Genomic DNA, 21647 nt, shown 5'->3' with positions numbered 1-21647 from the left:
CATCTTGGTATCTGTTTCCTGAGGACCCAAACTGACTTAGCTGCAAAGCCTACTGGCTCACTCTTTCAAAATGCTAAGGTTTAAAAAAAAAAGTCCTCGTAAAATGTACCCATTGGAGGATACTGAATGTATGTTTCTTTGGCTTGCCTCCAAAGAATGCAGACTCCTGAAAAGATGTGTTGACATCTTCCTGGGGTTGTTTTTCCCACCATTTACCTCTCTTACAGGATGGCTTAAGAAGAATCTTCCTGGGAGCTGGTTATAAGGAAAGCTACTATTTATTTTAAAAATATTTATCATTTATTGAGTACTTATGTGACAGGAACCATGGTAAGAGCTTTCCATACATTGTTTCATTCAATACTTACACAATTCTAACATGTATCTCCGTTTTTCAGATAAGGAAATGGAGCTAAGTAGATGTTGAGCTTGGACTGAATTGAGGACTGTTTGATGCCAAAGCTAATACTCTTCAATCTTTAACAGACACACACATGCACGCATACATGCACACACATACAATGTGATGTACATTTAAATTCTGAGTTTCCATGGAAGAAAAAAATATATGAACTAGAGAAGAGAAAAACAAAAGAAAAAAATATAGTAGAGAAAAAAAAACAAAGCCACTGAATAGAACTGGCCTAAAAATCTATAAAGAACAGAAAGTAAAGGCAAGGAGATTTTGTAGGATGAATTTTAAGTGTCTTGATCCGTTACTAGTTATGTGCTCTTGGAGACATACAACCTCTCTGGGCCTCAATTTTTATAAATCTATTAATAAGACAGTTGTCAAGATGGTTTCTAGATTTCATTTCAGCTCTAACAGTCTATATTTTATTCTTAGAGGGAGCTTTTTTTTTAAAAAATCGATTTGTATAAAAAGAAATCAAACTAAAATGTTTGTCTTCAACTCCCACACGTAAAATGATCTGTTAGGCCTCCAACGTGAACAGCGGATTTCGTACTTCACCAAGAGAAGCAATTCGCCAGGATCCCAAGAGGGTGTGATGGGGATCTTGGGAGTTTCACATACAGGCCCTACGAAAGTTTGTCCAAAAAAGTTTATCCACTGTTTGTCTTAGGCTGTTGCTTGGCATAAAGTCCTCGTGGATAATCACCACGCATGTTTTTGGCAGGGGAGGGGAGTGGGGGTGTATGTGAAAACTGGGATAAAAGCAGAACGTTTAATAAGAACAGTAAATAATACCATCCCCTACTTATGACATAGGCTTTCTGTGAGAAAACAGACATAAAACATGAGAAAGTGCTTCAAAGAATGTTAATTTGAAAAGCTTCATTTGAGTCTTTTTCCATTTTTGTTTTTCTCTAGATCTACAAATAAGTAGATTTTAACTACTAATCACGGTTGGTCAACCTTCAGGAAGAGGTTAAAAGGCCACTATCAGCAGAGGGCAAGAGGAGAAATATATAACCCAGAGAAGCCACAGACTAGATTAGCAGCTTAGTTTTACAAGCCTGATTCTGTCCTGACAGGTTTCCCAGATAAGGTCACAGACAATGCACATAAGAAAAGCAGCGTGGTCCTTAAAAATTCTTGCCACACACACAAAAAAGGAACTATGTAAGGTGATGGATGTGTTAACTAACCTTACTGTGGTAATCATTTTGCAATATATACATATATCAAATCATGATGTTGTACACCTTAAGCATACACAATATTATATGTCAATTACATCTCAAGAAACCTGGGAGAAAAGAAAGAAAAGCAGTGTGGGCATTCCTGGGAGCAATGAGATGGAGGAAAAAAACCAAAATGCATTATTGTTTGAAAGAGGAATGTAAAAAACTCACTAGTTTACTATGTTAAAAAAAAGATGGCACATTTATTGCTACATAAATGTTATATACATGTTGTGTTTTCTGTTACAGTGACAGAAAAAAATTTGAACTTCTTGCTGCTGGTTGAAAAGGTTTATCAATAATACCTTGAATTTGACACAGGATACAAATCTGCAATAAACCAACAATGGAAACTGGAGAACAAGATGAGAAGCAGTTCATCTCGGACAATTAGCTCTTACAATACTCCATAGGTACTACACGGTATGCTAGAATTCTACTATGGTCTTAAAATGCTATTGTAAATTTCTGATATTAATGAACAGGTTATGGTAAATAACCCTACATTTTTACTACCTAATATAATAAAATAAAGTAAGAAACTTTTTACTGAAAACTTTTCGATTTCAAAAATCTAGAAAGAGTAATATTTAGAATTCAAGAAATTTTCTTACAAGATTATTGTATAAAAGACTAGCTACAGTGAAAAATAAGCCAAATGTATTTTTCTTTCTATTTTATGAAGGAAAGCTTCTGGGCATACTGCAAAGTCTAATATAGCGAAAAAGACAACAAGCTCTGAAGAAAAAAGGCCAGGCAGTGGCATATGTTCACTCACACATCATAAGCAACAACTTCTGTTTAGCTGATTAACACTGAAATGAAGAACAAGGCCACAGACAGAGTCTGATGTAATCGGAGAATATAGGTAAATTAAAGTAACCAAAAAGTCCACTACGTTCACAAAAGACTGATTTGTTAGGAATCATCCTGATTGAAGGATCTGAAGTTCTGTTTTAATTGTGTTTGTTCTTTCAAATGAACAGAAATCTTTAAGTTACATAGTGATTTGGGTCCTTTCTTCTATGTGCTGATTGCCATTGTTGATATTGGCTATAAGGAATTATTAAGCCAAGACAACCTTGCTTAGCATGTTTTTCTCTCCCAGGGTTGCTGTGGTGGAAGACAGGTTTCATGGAAGTTCAAAGTGATTATTATGTCTTAAAAGCAACTCTTAAGGATTAGAGACAGAGGGGTGCCTTAATGCACAGTATTAAGATGGACTGACAGGGACTGGTTTAATGCTAATCTGGCTCATCTTCTTGGGACGGGGCAGATGGTCTGCAGTTGATTACATCACCCACTGAATTCCTCCCCACTGACCAGCCATCCAAATGACAGAGAAATAAAGGCTAGAATAAGGACACATGGGTGACCATTGCTCTTGTATTCCATTAGGTAATTAGCCTCAGAGTGGTGTGTTCATTTATCACACTACCTGCCTTGGTGACTACTGGGTTGTTATGTTCAACATAATCACAGCCTGAAAATCTTCTTTGTATTTTATATCCATTTTGTGCTTACTTACAGCTAACACTTTACAAGTACTATATGTAGTACTTACTGCTTGGAAAACAAAGCAATTTCTAAAAAGTAAATTCTTCCCTTGTAATTTACATTTCTTGCTATTACAAGCTTTACTATATAAACCTAGAAGCTTGAAAAGTCTTGGTTATGATTAGAAATAAAGCAATATTTATTTGGGGGAAAATCTAGGGGACAAAATTTCCCCTTTTAAAATCTTAGCTAGGCTATGGTCACAGATGGTCTCTGCTTATCTCTGTAAGGTAAATATGCAAAGCACATAGGGCTACAGGGAGGATTCTTGACTGTGACCATAAACTATTCAGATTCAGAGACCAAATACAATACCCACAAAGAAAAAATAAAAATGAATGAAAAAATGAATGCAAGAGAAATGCTATACCAAGTAATATTTTCCTATTTCATGGAAAACACTATTCATATGGCAAAAGGATAGGAGAGGGCAACAAAAGACTTTTCCCTTCCTTTTTAAGACACTAATAGGTATGCCGGGAATGCTAAGGGCCAATGGTTGTCACTGCTTTGTTCTCTGCACGTGAACAGCTTTAACTAATGCTGGCATCAGCTGAGTGGAGATCAGCTTTCCACATTAACTTTTTCCCTTTATATGTAGACCTTACAGTTCCATAACAATAAATAAAATTTGTAGTTACAATGCATTTGTCATTCAGTTTAGGCACAAGGCAACTTCCACGGTGAGTGGAGAGATCGAAACAGTCTCTGATTGTGCAGAAGCGACACACTGCTTGCAACAAAATGATATGTTGCAAACATCTCATGGGCTGACGTTCTATCTGATGAGCTTCCTATCTTCACTTCTGATGGAAGTGTTGACCAGTTGCTTTGATCGTAGGATTACATTTGCATTTCTTGCTTCAAGTGTTTTGTTTTTTCTTCTCCCTCCTATCAGGTTTGTGTCTTCAGATAATCTGAGTTGTCCAAGTCCTTATGAGGAGAGGTCACCTTCTATCTAGCCTACTGATAACTCTGGAACTGTGGCAGGGAGAGCCAAGGGAAAGAACAGAACCAATTAGGACATCACTGTTAAAAATAAACACCTCCCCAGAAACAAAACAAGTTGGTATTCCTCATTTATACCCAGATTTACACTAAATTAGCAGTTGGCTACATGACTTATAAATGAGGTTCTTTCTTTTAATGTGTAACTGAAATGGTTTTACTTGATGTATGTGGTAAGATTTTTAAAGGAGATCATGTAGTTAACAGAATCACAAGGTAGAGGATTATATAACAGCTGTGGTAATTATGCAAACCTTAATTTTGGCAACATTCAGGTTGGCAATACCTGAGCTCTGAGGCTCTACTCATTCAGTTCTCAGTGGAGAGACAACATTAAAGCGTATATTTATTGCTACATCCAGTCTACTGTGTTGTGTTAACTGTGTACATCCATCTCCTCTAAACTGAAAGTTTCTGAGGGCAGGGACCATTATGTATTCATTTTCACAGTGGTTTCAGTTACTGGTCCATGGTAAGTCCCCAATAAATATTTCTTCAATGAGTTTATTAAGAAATTTTTATTCTATTAGTACAAATTTTATGTTTATATTCTTAATATAATACACATCGTAGTAGCTCTGAAATTTCCCATTTCAGTCATTTTGGATGGAAACAGCTTTAGGAGGAATCATACCTTTCCCCTCCTTATTAAACAAGGGCTACAGTATGGTTTTATATTAGAATGATGCTCTTAGGGATGGATAACCGAGACATTAAAAGCCTCTTGGCCTTATATTACATGGTGGCAAATTCTTGTGCTTTTATAGTCAGTCATTCTGTGGTCATTTATCAGCCATTTAGATTCTAGCAGTCATTTTCCTGCGGCCCAATCTCTTGCTGGTTTTAATCTGTTATCCAGTTCTACAAAGAACTGAAGGTTATGAGGTGAAACCAGATAACCGCCTTTACGAAATTAGGAAACTTTAAGACATATTTTAATATAATAAACACGAGCCTTTGAAATCTTCTGGAACAAAGTGCATTTACTACATTTCTTATAACAGTGAAACCCCTCCCCTCCTTTTAAAAAAGGATTCCTTTTTTAAAGGTTTAATTTTACCCTAAAGTGGGGGAATTTCCTCATAACAGAGATAAGGGTAGAGCTAAGAAAGCAGTAGGAGATGCAGAAGCAATGCAAGAACAGGGAGTAAACCGCAGGGGAGAAGAGAGATGTGAGGTATGGAGAGAAAGCTGATGAAGAAAGAGCTAGAGAGAGACTGGGAAGAGAAGAAGAAGAAATGGATGCGACAAACTAGAAAGACAAGAAAAGAAGACAGAGGCTCTAAGGTAAATGTGACAGCTGAACGTGAAGTGCTCTTCACACAGCCTGGTGGCTACCTGGTACCTGACCATAGGAAGGTACCGCTACATAATCTGCCAACTTAGAAAGTCACTTTTGCATCGAGAAACACTTGCCTGTATTTATTTTAAAGACTTCAAAATTTATTTTTGAATAAAAATATTTTTTCATGATATTCTATAGTTTCTACAGAACACCAAGTAATGGCTTGGGTTTTAGAGGATCTATAATTTAACTAGCTCTTGCCTAAAGTCCCTTTAACATACACAGTCTATTACAGCTGGATTTTTTTTTTTTTTGGTGGGAAAGATGACTTAGTTTTTTCCAGTGTGCTAATGTTAAAATTATAATTGACACCTATATATTTACATCAATACTTCCTCCTTTGTCCCCAAATGAAATCTTCTGTTTTGGTCTAGTTTGATTCTAAGAAGGATATATGAAGAGGTGGCAGAAAATCAATTTCTTCAGGAAAAGGTGAGTTACTGACTAATCTTCATAATTTACAAAATATTCTATCAAACTCCAAACTTTCAGCTCAAAACAAGATAGCCAAAAAAGCTGACAAAATGAAACTGCACTCAATATTTTTCTCCGGCTCCAAACCTCCCATCCATTTACTTTTATTTACTGCTTTTACTCTGCTGATGAAACTAGGAAAAGAACTATACACTGCTGAAGGCAGATTATAAAAATGAAGTTACCAGTTCTATTCCTAATCCATGCTGCTAGCTCTATTTTGTTACTGACCCAAATATTTAATTACTGTCTGTATTAATTTCTATCACCTAAATATTAACTTATAGATAATATGAATGTATATAGTTAAGAAAAAGATGGTTCATATTATCTAACTATTTGGGCAACAACCTCCTACTACTGCTGTCATTTGTTAAAAAAAAAAACATTACAAAGAAGCAAACTGTGTTTAGTTCATGAAGAGGAAGATATAAAGAACAGTCTTTAAACAAGTAAAATTCCCAAGAGAAGGATGTTCCGATTCTATCATATACAACACCTTTACATTCTTTAATAGATTCTAGAAGGTATAACTAATTCTTACAAGGGAAGGAACATGCATATTACAGACTGGCATTAATGAGCCAATGGAAGCAAGCAATAACTGTTTAGTGTATGAAGATTTCATGATAAAGAAGATGTAGATGGTTAACAAAAAACTGGTTGATGATGCCATCAAGTACTTCTGAGTAGAGGAATGAGGACCATGAGTGGTAGCAATAGTATTTTTTGACAGATGAGTTGCTGCACTGTTTTCTTCTTGGGTCAGAATCCTATTCATGTGAGGGATTATACATGATGATCCAGCACATGAGAGCCCCAAATTCTTTATAAATCAAAGGATACCATCACACTTTGAAGAGAACAGTAATTTGGCATAAAATGACATGGGGTCTCTAACTACCTAACAGAAAGGTAAGGTATTGGATTCCAAATTACATGTGACCTTTATCATGACCAGTGCCACCAGAGAATTCTGTTCAAAGGTTCTAACTAAGTTTATAAATGAATCAGAGGACTTCCTTGTCCTTTCTTTTCATACTCATACTCACCTGGCTGATGCTTACATATGACCCATAGGGTTGGTAGTTTCACTAAGCCCAGGATGCGTTCCTGGCAGTGTGGTTGGTGGCTCTGCCGATACGGCAGAAACTTTTTCTTCTTCTCTTCTCTTAAGGCAGGCTGCTTTGGGGTTAAGGTTCCTCTCTGAAACAGGGAAAAATAATTTTATCATTAGAGACACAAGTTATGAATCACAGACTCTTGGGTCTTAAACTGAACAAATTGCTGTTATTTTTTCTTTCTGTGGGGATTACCCCATCTCTGTGTAATTTCATTCCCATAATGAATAACGTCACAGAGGCAACAATATGCTCACATAAAACCTCAGCATTAAATGAGCCTTAAAACTTAACACTTCTTACTATTTTGTGTTTTCTTCTTATGGTTTAGTTGGCCAGGATTTGACTTGATCTAGCTACATCAATATCTAAAAGCAGTTCTTTTACTGCTTCATCCAAACATTGTGGCAAGTGCTGTTATTAGTCTACCGAATCTCCTCAGTGTCCTGCGAAGATATGATACCTGGGACTGTTATGAATGCTGATATTCTTTATGTACTGGAGAGGGACATCTATAATTCTACCAGTTCAGAAAATAATAAACTAAGAGACATCCTCAGCCATTCCTCTATTGGAAATGTGCCAACTCCTCCAGGAAGAGAGGTAGCATCTGAGTATATCCTGCTTTTCTCCTTTGATTTATACATAGAACAAGATGATTGAGATGTTCTTTCTACAGTTGGGGGTGTGATTGAGAGAGTTATAAAAACCTTTACTGCTTTGTATATAAGACAGCAGAGAAGACTGAATGGAACTTCTGATGCAGGCATTTTCAAAGGGATGTTACCACATGAAATAAAGGTAAAGAAAATCCACTGAACTTAAAACCCACTGGATGAAAATCTACTTAGGAACTAATTTCCTGTTATAATTTCTTTAAATGAATTTTAAGTACAAGATATCCAACCCATGACCGTTCCTGGTGTAGTTTTTTGTTTTAGTTTAAAACATACAGTATAAGTTAAAAGTTGTTACACTTATTTTTATAAACTGATTAAAAATGTGTTAATGAATATAAAAGATCACTTAAGATTAGTCTGTAATGAAAATATTTTGTATGAGTTGTGATTTTTTTTAACGTTAGATTTTCTAGAAATGATGGCCCAGCTGAATGCAACATAGCAGTTTTTTTTTAAAATGTATTTCCTTTTTAAAAGAAAGTAAAAACATTTGAATGTGCATATTTCAATACACATTTATAGCTTACTTCTGAGTTTAAAAAAAAGTAGACAAAAAACTTTATTATGGTAAACTTATTGACTCTATTGACTATCACTTATACATGATCAAAACATCTTATCATCTAAGTCTCTGCATTTAGGAAAAGACACGAAGCCTATACAACTCTGAGGAGGCAATGAAAGAAGGAAGGTACACTCTTAATTTATCAGGATAACTAGTGGTAGAAATTAGCATGTCCATCACTATGTAAAAATATTAGGAGCTGCTTTCTTAACAAGTAATTGTGCACCTCTGACAAACAAGGGAAGCCTGTCTTTCATCAGGTGTCATATCCCCTCTACTGTGTAGGCAATAGTTTCAAACAATGACCAGAGAGACTGAAAAAAGGGCACAAATTAAGATGTAAAATCCAAAGAGGAGAAAGATTTGAACATTTTCTAACTGAAACATTTTCATACATTTCTCTTATAATGGAACATTGCTCTTATAATGGAACATTGCTCTTAGCTAACTATGACTCTGTGTCATACTAGATCTAAGAGGCATGATCAAAATAGCCAGAAAGGACCAGAACCAAAATCTCAAGTTAGGCAAGATCTTGTAGACTCCTACAGTGAGTCAGACAACACTCAGGGCTGGAAGAACTAAGAGAATACTATGGTAAGCTCTATGAAATGTGACGTAAAGCGAGCTTTGAGTCAAGAAAGCAAAAGCTGTCACTTCACACTTCCTGGTTGTGTGAGCAGCCCATGGCGGACATGTTAAGTAGCCAAGAAGGCCTGATATAGAGGTAAGAAGATGTCAGACATTACCTGCGACACATGAAAAGTGACTGTCCTTCCCACATTTCTATTAGGGGGTCTATCTATTACCCTCTGGTACGTGGCTGAGGACTTGCCTCTCTTATTCCATCTTCTTAACGTTTATAGCATAATATTTGGCTAATTCAGTAGTCACTTCTTACAATATTATGATTAGGTAAATATTTGTTGCTATATCTACGTGGACATACAAGTCAAGAATTTTATACTGATTGTTTCCTTGTTTATACGACTTTGTTCTTCCTGTAGTCAATAGTTGCTTTGCTTTTCATTTGTCAGTAATGCTAATTTTCCCCCCTGAAATGCTCTAACAGATCTAACAAATGCCTCTCAACATTTCTTCCTAAAATCTCAACCACATCATCATATTATTCATTAATTTCATCTTCTTTCCCTGGAAACCTTTCTTCTGCAGCTAATAGTCTTCTATTTTCAATATGAACTGCTTCTTTTCTAGGCTTAATACTTCTTATGGGATTTTCTTTTGCTGCTCCCATGTGTTAGATCCTTTACTTTCCCAGATCCTATGCCCTTGTCTTTGTTGATTATGTCCTTATTTGGCCTAAGCATATGTTCCAAATACTTTCTCAAAAAGTGTACATGGGAGGTATAATTTTAAAGTCTTTGCATATTTGAAATATCTTTATTCTATCTTCACATTTTAATTAATGGTTTGGCTAGATACAGAATACTAGGTTGAAAATGATTCTTCCTCAGAATTTGAAGGTATTGTCCCACTATCTCCTGGAATCCAGCACTACTTCAGAACTCTGATGACATTTTGACTCTTGTTCCTTTGTCTCTGAGCTACTTAAATTTTGTCTCTAAAAGCTTTAGGATATTCTTTTTAACCCCGATGCTCTGAAATTTCATGATGATGTACTTCAGCTTGAGGTGATTTTTATAATCATTATTCTTAACACGAGATTAGAGTTTATGAATCTTGAGACGTATTCTTTAGTGCTGGTAAGTTTCCTGTATTATTGCCATGATAACCCCCTTCACTCCTTTCTGCTCTTATTCTACAAATCCTATTGGTCGGATGGTTGGACTTCTAGATTAACTCTAATTTTATTAATTCTTCTCTCTTATTTTTCATCTCTTTCTAGGAGATTTTTCTCAGCTTTATTAGCTAACTTTTCTACTATATTTTTTCTATCATATTATCTGAATATTTATTTTTCATGGCTTCTTCTTTTATGCATACATTTTCTCTTATTAGAAGATATTAATTTTAGCTTTTAAAAAAAGTTTCCTAATGCTTTCTGCATGTCTCTGTTTTCTTCTTTCTTTGATCTCGATTTCTGTTCTTCATGGTGGTTTTTCCTAAATCTTCGGTTGTCCTTTAATATTAGAAGTAAGACATCAACTGGTGGGCTTTATGTAATCCAGAAGTGAGGCATTATTATTCAGGAATTCCTAAATCTGGAGGCCTTTTCTCTAGAGCATTTTAGTTTCTTTAGAAAAGAATTATCTCATTTCCTTGAGGATAGCATTAGTATGCTCTGCTGCCAGCATTAGAGAAGCAAAGCAGGACACAGGGTTGGGGGTCTCACTGTTCAGCTTCATGCTTCACCCATTCTCTGCTTTTTTTGGTGTTCCAGATTTGCAGCCTTTCAGATTTCACTTTTTGCTGAAAACAATCCTCCTGGCTTCTATAGTGGAAGGGAAAAGAAGGCAGAAGCAACACTCAGGGATCCAACTTTCCATAGCAAATTTCCAATGAATCTTTCTGTTTTCAGGTCTGATTTCTGCTTTTTCCAATAATTAGTACCTCCAAAGTCCAGAGACTTTCAGAGGATAGGGGCTCTGTAAGGAAAAATGTTCTGCTTCTTGGTATTTCTCTCTGCTCCACTAATTTCTTCTAAGTCAGTCAGTTACCACTACTCTTATCTACTTTCTATCTTACATACATTTTTTGCTCTCTCACCCGCTATTATCTTTTCTTTCCCCATCCTTGTGGGTTAATGCCATTTTTATTCATTTCAGTGGAGATTTAGGAAGGAATGATGTATTACCAATGAATATGCTAAGACTACTATATTTGACCATCTCATTGCAACTGAATTAATCTACTGAGGGTAGGGTCTGCAAATTTGTTTGGGGAAAGGAAAAGCCTCAGGTGATTCCAAGACCAACCAGATTTGAGAAATACTGTCCTAGTTTATTCATCTTCAAGCTCACTAAGAGACCAGGAAACTAAAATCCGAATAGTTCTATCATCCCTAAATTATCACCAGAAGAGAAGTGAGTTTATCAAGCTGACCTGTGAAAGAGTTTGAGGAGGAAGTGTTTGACCACTAATTTAATCTTTAGTAAAGCTGAGAGGACAAACCTGAAGGTAAACTGTGAAATCTGCTAGAATTAGTAAAACTGTAATGGTAAAATTATAGTCATGATAATGGAAAGGTTTAAACTGGCAATGACAGAGACCATATGGGATTTGATACGTAGGGCACCAAGGCACAAAAAGGGTCTGAGGCTTGGATATAAGAGTAGGTACCTCTGATCTTAAAAAAAGTATTTTCAAGAACACAAATGACTTTGTTCTAGCTCTAATGAACTGTGGGAAGGAAAGGTGCTGTACAGGAATAAGTTCTGGCACCACTGTTGTCCAGACAGTAAAACTTTCATAGTGCTGATGGAGGTAACAGTCTTGACAACAAAAGGCTGGGTAGAGTCAGGGTGGAAAATATATTGGGCTGCAGGGGAGGAGCATGAATATGCTTGGACCACTGAATGTCAGGCGTAATTGAACAAAAACATTTGGTAAAGTGATGATAGTGAAAGCTCAAGGAACAAATGCTCCTGCCACAGATGAGTGGCAACTATCAGACTGTCTTTATGAATATCACAACGGAATCTATAACTTTTTAAAAAAATATATTTTATTATTATTTTAAAAAAATTTTTGGCTGTGCAGCATGGCATGCAGGATCTTAGTTCCCTGACCAGGGACTGAACCTGTGCCCCTGCAGTGGAAGCATGGAGTCAACCACTGGACTGACAAGGAAGTCCCAAGTCTGTAACTTTTTGATCAGGTTTCATTAACATTTACCCTTTACAGATACTTCAAGGGCCTTAAGACAAGAGTAAGTATCTGGTTTGAGGGGTAGGTGTGTTATCTATTCATCATTCTTATTCATTAAAAACACTGGAGAGAAATGAAAGATGAATTAATTACTAGTGTATGTTTTTCTGAAAATGTGTTCAAGTTCTCTAACTCTGGTTTCCTTAGAAAGAATGTTCTTTCTATGATCAGTGCTGAGGGTCCTTGTTGTAGCTGTCAAGCATCTGTCCACTCCTACTCTCTTCTTTTCCAACTTTCTTTAAATAAATTATTATATAAATACCCAATAAATATGGAAGACAAAGTTGCTCTCAATGAAGACAGGTCAGAGATGGGGTCTGTAACTGAAGGCCACATCTATACATTCTCTGCAAAAAAGCTTAGGATGAGGCATTCGTAACTCTGAATAAGGTATATAAGTATATGCAAAAAAAGCAAACCTGATGATAGAACCTCTCAATGGCTGGAAGCCTGTATTGATAACACAGAGTCTAGAACACAGCTGGCTGGAACAGAGGTGTACAATAAACATCCTGTTCAAAAAATGAAGCTTCAGGGACTTCCTTGGTGGTGCAGTGGTTAAGAATCCACCTGCCCATGCAGGGGACATGGCTTCCCTGGTGTAAGAAGATCCCACATGCTGCGGAGCAGTTAAGCCCGTGCACCACAACTACTGAGCCTGTGCTCTAGAGCCTGAGAGCCACAACTACTGAACACGAGTGCTACAACTACTGAAGCCCGCATGCCTAGAGCCCGTGCTCCACAACGAGAAGCCACTGCACTGAGAAGCCTACACACCGCAGTGAAGAGCCCTTACTCACCACAACTAGAGAAAGCCTGCATGTAGCAGCAAAGACCCAACGCAGCCAAAATAAAATAAAATAAATAAATAAATCAAAAAATGAAGCTTCAAAGCTTCTTCAAGATTCCATCAAGGGAGTTTCCTGGTTGCCTAATGGTTAGGGTTCTGGGCTTTCACTGCCATGGCCCAGGTTCAACTCCTGGTTGGGGAACTGGGATGTCACAAGCTGCACGGCGCAGGCAGGGAAAAAAAAATCCATCAAAGTAAAATAGTTGGGAGACTTGTCTGAGATAGCAGTGGATAAGTCTCTATATACCACACTTTTGTCCTTAGGGGCACACAGGCATGCCAATACATGTTCACCCAAGAAGCTCATGGCATTCTTGATCAGGGATCAATGAAGAAACTCTGACACCTTACTGACATGGGTATAAAGGACATCCATAGGAGGCAAAGCCAGGAGGGGCCACGACAGGCATCCTATTAACCAGCAGGGCCTCACAGATGCCCCAGGGTAAAGCTGGCAAGAAACTGACTACAGAGAAGTAGGGAAGACAGGAAAGAGCAGAGAGGAGGACAGGTGTAGGCAGGTAAATTCAAGAGTGTGGGAGACCAGAATCAACAAGAACAAAGAGGCACAAAGCACTAATGCTGAGAGTAGCAGGCTGGCTGTTCACTGCATTGTTTCATAGGGTTACTCTCTACTGGTTTGTGGGAAGCACTGAGCCTACACACACTGACCAATACAGTGAGACAGAGGTGACAGAATTATAGGGAAAACCTGATCCGGACAATGCGATGACAGAAGTATCAGCAGAGCCTACAAACAACCCGCCCAAGAAGAGTGAGTAGACACAAATGTCTGCTCGTTGGAAGCAGAATAATTACATATCTCTGCCAAACCTACTTACCTCTGACTTGCTGTTCTAGACTAAGGATGACTGCCACGGCCTGATGAAGAATAAGGAGTTTTGTTTGGGGTTTTTCACTCTTTAAATGAAGCTGACACATTCGACCAAGCTCTTTGAATGCCTCATTAATATCCCGCACACGCAAGCGTTCTCTGGCATTGTTAGCCATCCGCCTTTCCTTCTCCCTTTCTATCTTCTGCTCTGGGTTCAAATCCTCATCTTCATTAGTACTGCTGGAAGACAAAGTAACAACAATGTCTATCAGATTCCCCATAGAGTAAGATATGCTTACTGTAAAAAATGATCAAGTATAAGAATGAAAATGACCTACAAATTTTACCAAATGGTAGTAACAGCTACATTTAACATTACTGTATATTTCTTTCTAGTCTTTCCTCAATGCAAATATACAGTTATATAGTTGAAATTATACCACATACATTTTTAAATGCATTTTCATTGTACATTACAGCATAAAGACTTCTCCACACTAGTGAAACTCTTCATGAACATAATTTGAATGACCACACATAATAGCACCTTACTTTTCTAAATGTGATTAGCAGCGTTAGCATTACTGCCTAAAAACTTTACTTGTTACATTACTGTACAAACAGTGTTACATTACTGTTAAAAACAGAATCTCAGCTTCTACTGCAAACCTACTGAATCAGAAGCTGCATTTTAACAAGATTCTTATGTACATTAAAGTTTGAGACACACTGTTGTGTTATAGTAATGTATAATAGTTTGCTTATGTTCTTAAATATATTCTGGCAGTCCCCTAGTGAGGAGGAGGAAGAAAAGCTTAAGATACAGAATGAGAGAAGTATCTCAGAAAATGACTACTTTTTGTTCCAGAAAGAAATATTATCAGCAGTGGTGATGACTGTAAAACATGAGTGAACCGGAACAATTTTTTTGAAGGGCAAATTGGCAAAATGAATCAAAAGCCTTAAAACATTATCTCTTGATCAGCAATTCCAATTTTAGAAATTAATCCAAAGGATATAATTAGAGATGTTCATAGAAATTTAGGTTAAGAAGCTGATCACAGATTTATTTTCTTTAGAACAAACCGGAGTCCAATATTAGGAGGTGGGTTAAATAAATCACAGTACATCCAGAGAAAGGTCTGCTATGTAACCCTCTAAAAATCAAGCTGCAGATTATAGTAGGTAAAAGATGCCAAACACAAAAGTCTACATATTGTACAACTGCATTTACATGAACTTCTAGAAAAGACAAAAGTATGGTAATAGAAAGCAGATCAATGTTTGCCAGAGAATGGGAGAAAAGGACTGATTATAAATGGGCATGAGGAAACTTTTTGGGGTGGCAGAAATATTCTACATTATTAATGTATATCACTGTATACATGTGTCAAAGGACCAAAACTGTACAGTTAAAATTGGTGTATTTTATTATATTTGAATTAAACCTCAATAAAGCTGCCTAAAAACAAAAACAACAACAAAAAAAACCATGTTGAAGACAACACTCACGCATAGATGAAAAGGTTAAAAATATACTGTTGAATTTAAAAAGTTAAAATTATAAAACTTATATCCAGTTTATTTCCAATTTAAACCGTATTTATGGAAAAAGAGATATTCCTTGAAAAGTAAACCATGGTTAACTCTGGGTAGTGGAGTTTCTTGTGATTTTTGTGTGTGCTTTTCTGTGATTTTCAAATTTCTGTAATGAAAATGGACTAATAAATAAGAAAAATATTTGAGAAAAATGCTTTGGAATAACTTCTAGAAAATTCTATTTATATTTCAGAAATAAATTACTGAACACAGCTGCTTAGAACCTGGAAAAGAATGTGAACAAAGAATCGAAGCTTCACTTCTTCTCTAATACCTTGAGTACTCTCATAAAGGACAAGTAGACAACAGATTTTTACCAGCTAATTGACAAGAATTACATAAAAGTATTCTTTTGATAATAGAGAATCACTAGCTCTTTGACTTCAAAGGAACCTTTATAGATCATCTAGCTCAAAGGTTTCCAAATGTGGCTACTCATTAGAATCTTCAGAAGCACTTGTAAAATATAGCTTTCAAAGGTCTCACTGCCAGAGATGCTGATATAGCGAGCTTGGGTTCAAGGCCAGGTACTTGTATTTCCTGTATTTCTAAAATGTTTCAGGAGTCTGTGCAGCAGGGTTGAGAACCACTGCAAGATAAGTGACCTCTCCAGGATTACACAGCTAATTAATGGCAGGGTAGCGATAAGAACCCAGGTTAGTGCTTCATGGAAGAAAACCAAGAGCGCATATGTAAAATTATAAGTTACCACCTTTACTGATGTTTACTGCATGTGAGACAGTGTGAAAAGGGCTTTATATGCATAATTTTCAGTTTATTCCCAAAAGAATCCGAAACAGAAAGTCTCCTTTTAAGATGGAACCAAACCTCAGAGAGCTTTAATAACTTGCCAAAGTTACTTGGCAAAATGTGATGAAGCCATGATTCCAACCCAGGTTAGCCTTATTTTGTCCAAAGGCCATGTTTTAAATTCACTATTATTAACACTACTAAGTTTTGTTATTATTAACCCATTATACTGCCTTCTCAATTTTTGATGACCTACAACAGAGCTCAGCAAACTGGCCCATGAACCAGCTACCACCTGTTTTTGTTAATAAAATTTTATTGGAAGAGCCACGCCTGTTTACGTATCATCTTTGGCCGCTTTCATGCTACAATGGCAATGTTCAGTAGTTGCAACCAGAGACTGTATGACCCACAAAAATTACAGTATTTACTATCTGGCCCTTTACACAGAAAGTTTGCTGACCTATATAACGAAAGGATGAATGATGAGGAGAAATGCAAATTATTTCCCTTAGAGTTCTATTTGAATAATGAAACTATGAAAGAATTAAGATTCCTCAAGGAGTGGACTCTGGATTACCTGACCCAGTTTTTATTTCTTTATGCCCCTGCACAACTGAGTACAATGCAGATTAAAATGATAGTACTAGAACCATAAGATTTAACTTTCCCCAAGAGAAATGTTAAAGTATAGAAAATAGTGGGAATGTCAAACGCAAAAGGACAACTTTTATGTGACTGACAGAAAGGACCATGCCAGTTCTTTTAGTTAATCTACCATACTCATTGTAATTTCCTTTGTACCATAACTTAATACAAAGAACAATGTTTTAAATATACATATCTATATGTGGTATATACATACTACCGATAAATGAATACATACCAAGAAATAGGATGTACCACAATATATCAAATTACCTACAGTTAATGTAGAACTAGAAGAAAAATCTGATGGAAGAATCTGGAAATCATTTGAAACTAATGTATTATGTGTCAATATCCATATTTCGAAGCAAAGTCAAGTCCAGTTTCTAGAATACCTTCCCTGACAAACATAAGTGCATGCGGAGTACTTCCTTCTCCATACTCTTTCCAAATTATTGTTTAAAACATGAGTTGGCAAATTCCTTCTATAAGGAGCCAGGCGGTAAATATTTTCAGCTTTGATGGTCACCTGATCTATGTTGCAACTACTCAAATCTGCTATTGCACTGTGAAAGCAGCCACAGACAATATGTAAATGAATGGTATGTGGTGGCGTTCCAATAAAACTTTATTTATAAAAGTAGGCAATGAACTAGATTTGGCCCATGCATCATAGTTTGCCAGACCCTGGTTTAAATCATACAAGAGTCTCACCATCCACTTAGCCTTAAAATAATATATTCAAATATTTACTGATGGGTTATATATCTAAATACTTGTACAATTTAACTTGTTTTAGCTATTTTGTTCTCTAGCTGTCTTACAGACTATAAGCATTGAGGGGAAATAATTCTTTTTTTATATATAGACCCTAAAATATTGTGGGAAACATGGAAAACATAGAGTCAGCTTCATATGCTCCCCTTTTAGGGATGCTGTGAGGATTAAATGAGATAATAAACATAAAAGTCCCAACACAGTATCCAGAACACACCTGACCCTTAATAAATGAATGACACCCTTCAATTTTCCAAGTATCTTCACCCATGGCAAATGAGGGAAATTTAATCCTGGATGCTAACAAATACCTTGTTCTGCCTCTAGATGAAACCTTGATATCTTTTTGGGAGGATTCATCATCTGATTTCATGTCATCTGATGAAGGAGGTTCATGAAGGTTTTCATCTTTCTCTTTGTTTTCAGTCTTGATTTCTGTTGGAACAACAGTTCCAGACTGACTTTGCAAGCCACCTAATAAAGAGGCAAAGAAACAGGATAAATGTCCAGACTCATTTATGAATTAGAATTAAGACAGTAAAAAGCTTTCTTGATGGTGAATATCCTTAGTTATGATAGCGCTACTAACAGAAATTTGAAGATGTAAAAAAGTAAGCTATTCAGAACTGGAAAGGACATGTCCACAAACCTTAGGAAAAAAGTGCTTTTTAAAGCATCTGTGTTTAAAAAAAAAAACAACCCTGATCCTGATGGTGAGTCCAACACTCATTTTCAGGCACCATTTAACAATCAAACAAGGTTTGAGAAACATGATGCATTTTAGAAACTAACTTCTAAGATGCTGCCAAGGTAAAGGAAATAAGCTTTAGCATTTTCCTGGACAAACACAATAAAACAGGCATAATGGTTAAATACAACTGGGAAACTTTACTTTGGTGTTCTTAATGTTACCTATGTATTTGTACTTATTTATAAGGTCTATTATAACACTGACCACAGTTTGCTTTTTATAAGAATTGTCTGTCTTGCCAATTAAATTCTAATCTTCTAAACAATAGCTACTATCATTCAGAGCTCTAAACACACTCAGAAATATCTTTCTCACTGCCTCTGGGGACCATAAAGACTCAACCATGAGGGGTGGTGATTTAGAAAGAGACAGGACAGGGGCTTCCCTGGTGGTCCAGTGGTTAAGACTGCACTTCCACTGTAGTGCACGGGTTCAATCCCTGGTCAGGGAACTAAGATCCCACATGCTGAACACCACAGCCAAAAAAGAAAAAGATAAAAAAGAAAGAGACAGGACAGAAGCAGGAGCCAGTAAATGCTGAACAACAGTTTGCACAGGGTTCCATCCATCAGTAAATACCTATAATTGGCCCAGCTAAAATGGACCAACTGGAACCCTAAATATCTACCCTGTACATTCATGCAGTAGTCCTATTGTTTGGAATTCTCCCACCTAAGATGACTTCTGATTCACAGATGCCAATCTGACTGTGAAGAAGGTGACAGTGCTTCAAATGATACCTCTATATGCACTACAGCTGTAAACCAACAATATAGTTACCTCTATAATTTTCCTGTGTTTTATGGTTCACGTCTGTGCTTGAAGCAGTGACTGTATTAGACAGGACTGAATGATTGCCGTTGAGACTGACAGAGTCTTCTCGATGAGTTCCGACCTAAAGTTTAAAAAAAAAAAAAGTTCATGGGGCAGTAATTGTTCAAATTCTTTCACTGGGTTTAATAGAGAAAACAGTATCACATTTAAATTTAGCAACATCTTTTGGATGCCACTTTTCTGGTTTTTGGATTGTAAAAGACTTGATAGTAGTATTGTTTCTGAGTAAAAATTTTTTTAAAATGTCAACTTTCAAATTTTATATCCCACAGAGGGTTGCTGTGAGAAGCAAATGAGCCAAAAGAGAAAAAGCACTCTATAATCCATTCAGCACTACATATTATAGGCTCTATTCTGTATCAATCAATCTGAAAACCTATTCTACATACTACCTAATATGTTAAAATATCCATGAATTTGCATTTAACAAAATACTGCTTTGTTCCAAGTATAATAGTATTTTATCCATACTTTAGCATATCCTTTCCTTACACAGTCTTTTTTTCCCTCTAATTACCTATCCTCAAAAATATTAAAAGAGCAGCAAAAGCAATACAAAATGAAAATAACTTAAAAGTTCTACATTGCCAGGCAACAAAAATGCCATGTATTTCTATTCTCAGTTTTAATCAGATTTAGACAAGTCAAAGTTAACCTGAACTGCCTGTTTTAGCTATTGCAGTATTTTTAGAAAAACTGGCTACAAATGAAGCTTTTTATTAGAACAATAGGAAACGTGTCAACCAGAAGATTAAGCCTTTAATTAAATAGGTTTATTGCCTGGAGTTATACATGAGAACCACTGTTTTTCAACAAATCCTTCAATCCTAGTAAAATGCCATGCTTTGGATCCCTCTTGAGTAATTAATATAGCTTTTATCTTTCATGACTTTGTATGGATTTTACCCTAAGAGGTATAAATACCCCTATGTAAGTTTATCCTTTGGTTTTCTGTGAGACAAAAGAAACCAAAGCAAAGTTTCAGGCACTGCAGGCTACTGGTAGTGGATCTGATTAAAACATATCAGGTCTTCCACTCTACTTTTTAAGAAATGTCTGTCCTCTACCTTTATTCTAATCTTTAATGTAGTTGTAAAAAACCCATTTAATGTATTTCACAGCTACTTTGTAAATTATCTGTGGATTAGTCATTGCTAAGGATTAGCTGTGTCACTTCTCTCTTGGATGATCAAGCATTGACTATATATTTTTTCTAAAGCACACAATTTCATCATGCATTAGAATCGTAAAATCTTAAAGCTGGGAAGGGACCACAGAAATCAAGGCAGTTGTCTATCCCCACCACTTTGGAAATCTTCCCTTAGCCCCTTAGCCTTTACTTCTTCCCTGAACCACAACCTGCCCCTAATAAAAAATCCTGAGAAAAATCTGAAGAACTAAACCTAACAACAAGTGAAGAAGTGGACTGTGAAAATTAAATTCAAGAGAGGAAATTATTTTTTAAATAGTTTATGATATCCTATCTTTAGGGAATTCTGGTCATGTTTATTCTTTTTTTTTTTTTTAAGCTCTTTATTGGATCTGGTTTATTCTTAACACACGGGTTTCTTTCTTGCTAGTTATGAACTACTCGATCTGAGAGGAAGGTCAGTTCAACAATTCCTTTTTATAAAATTAGACAGGGTATAAATACAACAAATAGCTACAAACTCTTTAGGACCGTAGGAGCCTAGGCCTATTTTATTTTATTTTAATTAATTTTTACTGGAGTATGGTTGCTTTACAATGTTGTGTTAGCCTCCACTGCACAACAAAATAAATCAGCCACACACATGCAGAGAGCCCCCCTCCCTTGTGGACTTCCCTCCCATTTAGGTCACCACAGTGTATTAGCTGGAGTTCCCTGTGCTATACAGTTAGGCCTGTTTTAAAGATAATCTATTACTAGAATAACTTTGACTGGCTGAGGAAATCATTGCAGGATAAAGTAAAAGCTAAGATTTCTATGTTTGTCTTTATAATGTGGCCTTAAATAAAACTCCCTATGATCTTTGATAATATGTGCCAATTTTGCTCTTATCTAGTATTTTGAGCTATCATACCATTTAAAAAGAAACAGCCTTTTAAAATTTAAACTTTTAAATGCATATTTACTATATATTGTACCTGTGAAACCCATTTTATAGCTCCATCAGACAATAACTGTTGAACAGTAACAATTTCACTCATTTGAATGCTAAGTTATTATGCATCTGTGAAATTCTTATTTTTTTTCATAAGTATAAATAATTCTTTGATTTTCTGATAAAAATGTTCTATCACCTCTTTTCTGATGAAAGGCTTGGCAGACAAAAGATCATTATCTAACTAATAAATCTTAGGGATTTTGCTTTTCC

The 21647-nt window shown here is 36.1% G+C and overlaps 1 protein-coding gene across 13 annotated transcripts in view; it reads right to left on the bottom strand.

Moving 5' to 3' along the window:
* Nucleotides 1–1821: 1821 nt before the first annotated feature.
* Nucleotides 1822–21647, bottom strand: part of TCF12 (transcription factor 12) — a 375921-nt gene continuing 356095 nt past the window's right edge. For 10 of the 13 annotated variants that reach the window (XM_057722459.1, XM_057722469.1, XM_057722457.1 and 7 more), the window contains 5 exons: nucleotides 19237–19351; nucleotides 18017–18179; nucleotides 13939–14171; nucleotides 7084–7237; nucleotides 1822–4185 (listed from right to left, as the gene is read on the bottom strand). In XM_057722459.1, the coding sequence (XP_057578442.1) occupies nucleotides 7095–7237; nucleotides 13939–14171; nucleotides 18017–18179; nucleotides 19237–19351 (654 nt within the window). In that variant the 3' untranslated portion in view covers nucleotides 1822–4185; nucleotides 7084–7094. The remainder of the gene's footprint in view (nucleotides 4186–7083; nucleotides 7238–13938; nucleotides 14172–18016; nucleotides 18180–19236; nucleotides 19352–21647) is intronic. The other 3 variants (XM_057722462.1, XM_057722470.1, XM_057722468.1) reach the window with 1 other exon arrangement.

The sequence above is a fragment of the Hippopotamus amphibius genome, chromosome 2 (genome assembly GCF_030028045.1).
Source record: "Hippopotamus amphibius kiboko isolate mHipAmp2 chromosome 2, mHipAmp2.hap2, whole genome shotgun sequence".
NCBI lineage: Eukaryota > Metazoa > Chordata > Mammalia > Artiodactyla > Hippopotamidae > Hippopotamus > Hippopotamus amphibius.
Note: the sequence above shows the minus strand (reverse complement) of the source record. Positions and strands in the feature narration are given on the sequence as shown.